General features: G+C 31.0%; 1 protein-coding gene across 1 annotated transcript; it reads right to left on the bottom strand.

Moving 5' to 3' along the window:
• Positions 1-9,230: 9,230 nt before the first annotated feature.
• LOC123468854 (uncharacterized protein K02A2.6-like) lies at positions 9,231-10,055 on the bottom strand. The gene has a single exon (XM_045168036.1). It carries the CDS (start codon positions 10,053-10,055, stop codon positions 9,231-9,233), a length of 825 nt encoding a protein of 274 aa, XP_045023971.1.
• Positions 10,056-10,082: the final 27 nt, after the last annotated feature.

Below are 10,082 nucleotides of genomic sequence, written 5' to 3'. Positions count from 1 at the left end.
ATTTAGTGGCAGCAAAAGCGAAAAAAAAAAATTTTGAAAATTTTTAATAGAAAATCGGTCGATTAATCGATTAGTTTTTTCTCAAATCGATTGATTAATATTAAAAAAAAGCTAATCGATTATGCGTCGATTGGTTAATTTTGCCGTCGATTATAATCGAATGATTAATTAGTCGATTATAATCGATTGGAATCAATTATTAGCAAATCGACTGAGAACGCTAGCATCAAATATACTTGTATTCAATGTGAATACACTGTTATACCATGAGTTTTTACTTCTATATGTAAACTGCATGGAATATACTTGTATTCAATGTGAATACACTGTTATACCATGAGTTTTTACTTCTATATGTAAACAGCATGAAATATACTTGTATTCAATGTGAATATATTGTTATACCATGAGTTTTTACTTCTATATGTAAACTGCATGAAATATACTTGTATTTAATGTGAATACACTGTTATACCATGAGTTTTTACTTCTATATGTAAACAGCATCAAATATACTTGTATTCAATGTGAATACACTGTTATACCATGAGTTTTTACTTCTATATGTAAACTGCATAGAATATCCTTGTATTCAATGTGAATACACTGTTATACCATGAGTTTTTACTTCTATTTGTAAACTGCATGGAATATACTTGTATTCAATGTGAATACACTGTTATACCATGAGTTTTTACTTCTATATGTAAACTGCATGGAATATACTTGTATTCAATGTGAATACACTGTTATACCATGAGTTTTTACTTCTATATGTAAACAGCATCAAATATACTTGTATTGAATGTGAATACACTGTTATACCAAGAGTTTTTACTTCTATACGTAAACTGCATGGAATATACTTGTATTCAATGTGAATACACTGTTATACCATGAGTTTTTACTTCTATATGTAAACAGCATCAAATATACTTGTATTCAATGTGAATACACTGTTATACCATGAGTTTTTACTTCTATATGTAAACAGCATCAAATATACTTGTATTCAAATGTGTGAATACACTGTTATACCATAAGTTTTTACTTGTATACGTAAACTGCAAGGAATATACTTGTATTCAATGTGAATACACTGTTATACCATGAGTTTTTACTTCTATATGTAAAGTGCATGGAATATACTTGTATTCAATGTGAATACACTGTTATACCATGAGTTTTTACTTCTATATGTAAACTGCATGGAATATACTTGTATTCAATGTGAATACACTGTTATACCATGAGTTTTTACTTATATATGTATACTGCATGAAATATACTTGTATTCAATGTGAATACACTGTTATACCATGAGTTTTTACTTCTATATGTATACTGCATCAAATATACTTGTATTCAATGTGAATACACTGTTATACCATGAGTTTTTACTTCTATATGTATACTGCATGAAATATACTTGTATTTAATGTGAATACATTGTTATACCATGAGTTTTTACTTCTATATGTAAACAGCTTCAAATATACTTGTATTCAATGTGAATACACTGTTATACCATGAGTTTTTACTTCTATATGTAAACTGCAAGGAATATACTTGTATTCAATGTGAATACACTGTTATACCATGAGTTTTTATTTCTATATGTAAACTGCATGGAATATACTTGTATTCAATGTGAATACACTGTTATACCATGAGTTTTTACTTCTATATGTAAACAGCATCAAATATACTTGTATTCAATGTGAATATATTGTTATACCATGAGTTTTTACTTCTATATGTAAACAGCATCAAATATACTTGTATTTAATGTGAATACACTGTTAAACCATGAGTTTTTACTTCTATATGTAAACAGCATCAAATATACTTGTATTCAATGTGAATACACTGTTATACCATGAGTTTTTACTTCTATATGTAAACTGCATAAAATATCCTTGTATTCAATGTGAATACACTGTTATACCATGAGTTTTTACTTCTATTTGTAAACTGCATGAAATATACTTGTATTCAATGTGAATACACTGTTATACCATGAGTTTTTACTTCTATATGTAAACTGCATGGAATATACTTGTATTCAATGTGAATACACTGTTATACCATGAGTTTTTACTTCTATATGTAAACAGCATGAAATATACTTGTATTGAATGTGAATACACTGTTATACCAAGAGTTTTTACTTCTATATGTAAACTGCATGGAATATACTTGTATTCAATGTGAATACACTGTTATACCATGAGTTTTTACTTCTATATGTAAACAGCATCAAATATACTTGTATTCAATGTGAATACACTGTTATACCATGAGTTTTTACTTCTATATAATAACAGCATCAAATATACTAGTATTCAATGTGAATACACTGTTATACCATGAGTTTTTACTTCTATATGTAATACTGCATCAAATATACTTGTATTCAATGTGAATACACTGTTATACCATGAGTTTTTACTTCTATATGTAAACAGCATCAAATATACTTGTATTCAATGTGAATACACTGTTATACCATGAGTTTTTACTTCTATATGTAAACTGCATGGAATATACTTGTATTCAATGTGAATACACTGTTATACCATGAGTTTTTACTTCTATATGTAAACTGCATGGAATATACTTGTATTCAATGTGAATACACTGTTATACCATGAGTTTTTACTTCTATATGTAAACTGCATGGAATATACTTGTATTCAATGTGAATACACTGTTATACCATGAGTTTTTTCTTCTATATGTAAACTGCATCAAATATACTTGTATTCAATGTTAATATATTGTTATACCATGAGTTTTTACTTCTATATGTAAACTGGCATCAAATATACTTGTATTCAATGTGAATACACTGTTATACCATGAGTTTTTACTTCTATATGTAAACAGCATGGAATATACTTGTATTCAATGTGAATACACTGTTATACCATGAGTTTTTACTTCTATATGTAAATTGCATAGAATATCCTTGTATTCAATGTGAATACACTGTTATACCATGAGTTTTTACTTCTATATGTAAACTGCATGGAATATACTTGTATTCAATGTGAATACACTGTTATACCATGAGTTTTTACTTCTATGTGAAACTGCATGGAATATACTTGTATTCAATGTGAATACACTGTTATACCATGAGTTTTTACTTCTATATGTATACTGCATGGAATATACTTGTATTCAATGTGAATACACTGTTATACCATGAGTTTTTACTTCTATATGTAAACTGCATGGAATATACTTGTATTCAATGTGAATACACTGTTATACCACGAGTTTTTACTTCTATATGTAAACAGCATGAAATATACTTGTATTCAATGTGAATACACTTGTTATACCATGAGTTTTTACTTCTATACGTAAACTGCAAGGAATATACTTGTATTCAATGTGAATACACTGTTATACCATGAGTTTTTACTTCTATATGTAAACTGCATGGAATATACTTGTATTCAATGTGAATACACTGTTATACCATGAGTGTTTACTTCTATATGTAAACTGCATCAAATATACTTGTATTCAATGTGAATACACTGTTATACCATGAGTTTTAACTTATATATGTAATACTGCATCAAATATACTTGTATTCAATGTGAATACACTGTTATACCATGAGTTTTTTACTTCTATATGTAAACAGCATCAAATATACTTGTATTCAATGTGAATACACTGTTATTACCATGAGTTTTTACTTCTATATGTAAACAAAATCAATAAAGTTTACTCATCAAATATACTTGTATTCAATGTGAATACACTGTTATACCATGAGTTTTTACTTCTATATGTAAACTGATGGAATATACTTGTATTCAATGTGAATACACTTAACCATGAGTTTTTACTTATAAACTGCATGAAATATACTTGTATTCAATGTGAATACACTGTTATACCATGAGTTTTTACTTCTATATGTAAACTGCATGGAATATACTAGTATTCAATGTGAATACACTGTTATACCATGAGTTTTTACTTCTATATGTAAACTGCATGGAATATACTTGTATTCAATGTGAATACACTGTTATACCATGAGTTTTTACTTCTATATGTAAAAAGCATCAAATATACTTGTATTCAATGTGAATACACTGTTATACCATGAGTTTTTACTTCTAATAAAAAACTAAACTGCATGGAATATACTTGTATTCAATGTGAATACACTGTTATACCATGAGTTTTTACTTCTATATGTAAACTGCATGGAATATACTTGTATTCAATGTGAATACACTGTTATACCATGAGTTTTTACTTATATATGTAAATGCATCAAATACTTGTATTCAATGTGAATACACTGTTATACCATGAGTTTTTACTTCTATATGTAAACTGCATGGAATATACTTGTATTCAATGTGAATACACTGTTATACCATGAGTTTTTACTTCTATATGTAAACTGCATGGAATATACTGATTCAATGTGAATACACTGTTATACCATGAGTTTTTACTTCTATATGTATAACTGCATCAAATATACTTGTATTCAATGTGAATACACTGCTATACCATGAGTTTTTACTTCTATATGTAAACAGCATCAAATATACTTGTATTCAATGTGAATACACTGTTATACCATGAGTTTTTACTTCTATATGTAAACAGCATCAAATATACTTGTATTCAATGTGAATACACTGTTATACCATGAGTTTTTACTTCTATATGTAAACTGCATCAAATATACTTGTATTCAATGTGAATACACTGTTATACCATGAGTTTTTACTTCTATATGTAAACTGCATGAAATATACTTGTATTCAATGTGAATACACTGTTATACCATGAGTTTTTACTTCTATATGTAAACTGCATGGAATATACTTGTATTCAATGGAATACACTGTTATACCATGAGTTTTTACTTCTATATGTAAACTGCATGGAATATACTTGTATTTAATGTGAATACACTGTTATACCATGAGTTTTTACTTCTATATGAAAGAATAGATTCAAGAGTTACTTTATGTAAACTGCATGGAATATACTTGTATTCAATGTGAATACACTGTTATACCATGAGTTTTTTTCTATATATATAAACTGCATGGAATATACTTGTATTCAATGTGAATACAATGTTATACAACCATGAGTTTTTATTTCTATATGTAAACAGCATCAAATATACTTGTATTCAATGAATACATAAATTTACTAAACCAAATGTGAATATACACTGTTATACCATGAGTTCTTACTTCTATATGTAAACTGCATGGAATATACTTGTATTCAATTTGAATACACTGTTATACCATGAGTTTTTACTTCTATATGCAAAAACGACAAACACCAACAAAATAAAGACTTTATCAGCATCAAATATACTTGTATTCAATGTGAATACACTGTTATACCATGAGTTTTTACTTCTTACTATATGTAAACTGCATGGAATATACTTGTATTCAATGTGAATACACTGTTATACCATGAGTTTTTACTTCTATATGTAAACTGCATGGAATATACTTGTATTCAATGTGAATACACTGTTATACCAAGAGTTTTTACTTCTATATGTAAACAGCATCAAATATACTAGTATTCAATGTGAATACACTTTTATACCATGAGTTTTAACTTCTATATGTATACTGCATCAAATATACTTGTATTCAATGTGAATACACTGTTATACCATGAGTTTTTACTTCTATATCTAAAAAGCATCAAATATACCTGTATTCAATATGAATACACTGGTATACCATGAGTTTTTACTTCTATATGTAAACAGCATCATATATACTTGTATTCAATGTGAATACACTTTTATACCATGAGATTTTACTTCTATACGTAAACTGCAAGGAATATACTTGTATTCAATGTGAATACACTGTTATACCATGAGTTTTTACTTCTATATGTAAACTGCATGGAATACACTTGTATTCAATGTGAATAAACTGTTATACCATGAGTTTTTACTTCTATATGTAAACTGCATGGAATATACTTGTATTCAATGTGAATACACTGTTATATCATGAGTTTTTACTTCTATATGTATACTGCATCAAATATACTTGTATTCAATGTGAATACACTGTTATACGATGAGTTTTTACTTCTATATGTAAACAGCATCAAATATACTTGTATTCAATGTGAATACACTGTTATACCATGAGTTTTTACTTCTATATGTATACTGCATCAAATATACTTGTATTCAATGTGAATACACTGTTATACTATGAGTTTTTACTTCTATATGTAAACATCATCAAATATACTTGTATTCAATGTGAATACACTGTTATACCATGAGTTTTTACTTCTATATGTAAACTGCATGGAATATACTTGTATTCAATGTGAATACACTGTTATACCATGAGTTTTTACTTCTATATGTAAACTGCATGGAATATACTTGTATTCAATGTGAATACACTGTTATACCATGAGTTTTTACTTCTATATGTAAACAGCATCAAATATACTTGTATTCAATGTGAATATATTGTTATACCATGAGTTTTTACTTCTATATGTAAACAGCATCAAATATACTTGTATTCAATGTGAATACACTGTTATACCATGAGTTTTTACTTCTATATGTAAACAGCATCAAATATACTTGTATTCAATGTGAATACACTGTTATACCATGAGTTTTTACTTCTATATGTAAACTGCATAGAATATCCTTGTATTCAATGTGAATACACTGTTATACCATGAGTTTTTACTTCTATATGTAAACTTCATGGAATATTCTTGTATTTAATGTGAATACACTGTTATACCATGAGTTTTTACTTCTATATGTAAACTGAATGGTATATACTTGTATTCAATGTGAATACACTGTTATACCATGAGTTTATACTTCTATATGTAAACAGCATCAAATATACTTGTATTCAATGTGAATACACTGTTATACCATGAGTTTTTACTTCTATATGTATACAGCATCAAATATACTTGTATTCAATGTGAATACACTGTTATACCATGAGTTTTTACTTCTATATGTATACTGCATCAAATATACTTGTATTCAATGTGAATACCCTGTTATACCATGAATTTTTACTTCTATATGTAAACAGCCTCAAATATACGTGTATTCAATGTGAATACACTGTTATACCATGAGTTTTTACTTCTATATGTAAACTGCATGGAATATACTTGTATTCAATGTGAATACACTGTTATACCATGAGTTTTTACTTCTATATGTAAACTGCATGGAATATACTTGTATTCAATGTGAATACACTGTTATACCATGAGTTTTTACTTCTATATGTAAACAGCATCAAATATACTTGTATTCAATGTGAATATATTGTTATACCATGAGTTTTTACTTCTATATGTAAACAGCATCAAATATACTTGTATTCAATGTGAATACACTGTTATACCATGAGTTTTTACTTCTATATGTAAACAGCATCAAATATACTTGTATTCAATGTGAATACACTTATATACCATGAGTTTTTACTTCTATATGTAAACTGCATAGAATATCCTTGTATTCAATGTGAATACACTGTTATACCATGAGTTTTTTTTTCTATATGTAAACAGCATCAAATATACTTGTATTCAATGTGAATACACTGTTATACCATAAGTTTTTACTTCTATTTGTAAACAGCATCAAATATACTTGTAATCAATGTGAATACACTGTTATACCATGAGTTTTTACTTCTATATGTAAACTGCATGGAATATACTTGTATTCAATGTGAATACACTGTTATACCATGAGTTTTTACTTCTATATGTAAACTGCATGGAATATACTTGTATTCAATGTGAATACACTGTTATACCATGAGTTTTTACTTCTATATGTAAACAGCATCAAATATACTTGTATTCAATGTGAATATATTGTTATACCATGAGTTTTTACTTCTATATGTAAACAGCATCAAATATACTTGTATTCAATGTGAATACACTGTTATACCATGAGTTTTTACTTCTATATGTAAACAGCATCAAATATACTTGTATTCAATGTAAATAAACTGTTATACCATGAGTTTTTACTTCTATATGTAAACTGCATAGAATATCCTTGTATTCAATGTGAATACACTGTTATACCATGAGTTTTTACTTCTATATGTAAACTTCATGGAATATTCTTGTATTCAATGTGAATACACTGTTATACCATGAGTTTTTACTTCTATATGTAAACTGGATGGAATATACTTGTATTCAATGTAAATACACTGTTATACCATGAGTTTTTACTTCTATATGTAAACTGCATGGAATATACTTGTTTTCAATGTGAATACAATGTTATACCATGAGTTTTTACTTCTATATGTAAACTGTAATGACGTCACTCAGCGAAATAAGCTAGACGTCGGTGATTGATTTAACTGACTGTATTTGAGATGTGTCAAGTAATGGAGGGTCCTAAGTAGCGGGCATGCACTAGGCCTCAGTCGTGTAACTACTGTGTCGATTAGACAAAGGGTACTCTCAAGGGGAGGATGGGAGGCTGTCAAGTAGCCGACGGGCAATACAATGTTGCAATATCGCAAGTCATCACACGTCCCCCTTTTTTTTAAGTTAAAGTTGGAACTTTCACTTTCTGGTTAAATTGATTACATTAAGAGAAGAGATAGGTATAGATAGAGACGATAATACGTTAAATGAAAATGAAATAATTCTATTTGGTGTATCGCGTGGGACGTTTAGTCTGGCGTGTTGATCGTCTCGGCGTATCGTTTGTGATCCTCTTGGTTTTTCCTCTCTTCCGGCGGGTAGTTCCAGCTGTTTCATTTGATCCGGGTGGGTTTTCTTCCGGTGGAGTTGGGGCCGGCTGGATAGGATGGCCCCGTAGGCGGGTTGCCTGGCATAACCGGCACTCTTTTTCGTAGCATTCGTCGATTTCGGCGAAAAAGACGACCGGCTGGTGTCTTAACGATATAATCCCCTGTTTGGGCCGATCTGTACGACGATTGCTGTTGTTGCCCAGCATTTGGAGACGGGGTGTTGAACAATCACATGGTCTCCAATTCCGAAGGGCTGCAATGGGTGAGCTGTCCGGTTGTAGTGCTCGATTTGCACTTCTTTTGCTCTTCTCGCCCTTTTCTCTATGATGTCAGCTTTCAGCTGCCATTCAGGTGCCAAAAGATCGGCGGTGTGCCGGTAAGGCGTCGCGCACTGGTCGGTTAAATACCATTTGGGCTGGCGATGCTGCACCTGGGCGAGGAGCGTTCTCTGAAAAGTAGAATAGATTTTGCGAATTTGTTAGTGTCGAAGGAGCCATTTCTCCATGAGCCAGCGATGAGTTTTTTCATGCTCTTGATGGTCGCTTCGGCAAATCCGTTTGACTGGGGGTAGTGGGGCGCTGAATTTCCGTTTGACACGCCCCAGTCTTTTGCAAAATTTTTGAATTCGACGGCATTAAATTGGGGCCCGTTATCACTCCAGAATTTGACGGGGGCCCCTGGACCACGAATAAAAAATTCACGCACTGTATCGACAACGCGACGGGCTGTCGTGTTTTTGTTCGGGAATGGGATGACGTCTGGCCAACCACTGTATTGGTCAGCAATGATGAGAAAATCACGTCCGTTCACTGTTGCGATGTCCGAGTGGAGTTGTTCGAATGGACGGGTCGCTGTTTCGTGCGGTTTTAATGGCTCACGTGGAAGCGACGGGAGTTTTTCGGTGCACGACGGGCATGTTTTGGCGGCGTTAGCAATGTCGATGTCCATTCCTGGCCAATACACGGATATTCTGGCGCGCTGCCTTAGCTTCGTGGCACCTTGGTGCATGTTGATTAGATCTTGGAGCAAGGGTTGACGGCATTCGGCTGGAATTACGACCCTGGCTCCTGCCACGATCATTCCGTCCGTTTCGTCTATTGCTAGCTGGGACCTAATATTCCAAAATGGACGGAGAGATAAAGATAAATTGCATTTATCATTTGGGAAACCGTTGATGATAGTCTCCCGCAACTCGATCATCTGCTTGTCCTTTTGGGCTGCCATTTTGATGCGTTCAAGCACGGGGTCCAG

The sequence above is a fragment of the Daphnia magna genome, unplaced genomic scaffold (assembly GCF_020631705.1).
Source record: "Daphnia magna isolate NIES unplaced genomic scaffold, ASM2063170v1.1 Dm_contigs446, whole genome shotgun sequence".
Lineage (NCBI taxonomy): Eukaryota > Metazoa > Arthropoda > Branchiopoda > Diplostraca > Daphniidae > Daphnia > Daphnia magna.
The sequence above is the reverse complement of the archived record's forward strand: the minus strand, read 5'-3'. Positions and strand labels throughout refer to the sequence as shown.

What these genes read in the sequence shown, in the direction of transcription:
- LOC123468854 (XM_045168036.1), bottom strand. Translation starts at nt 10,055, where the DNA reads ATGGCAGCCCAAAAGGACAAGCAGATGATCGAGTTGCGGGAGACTATC.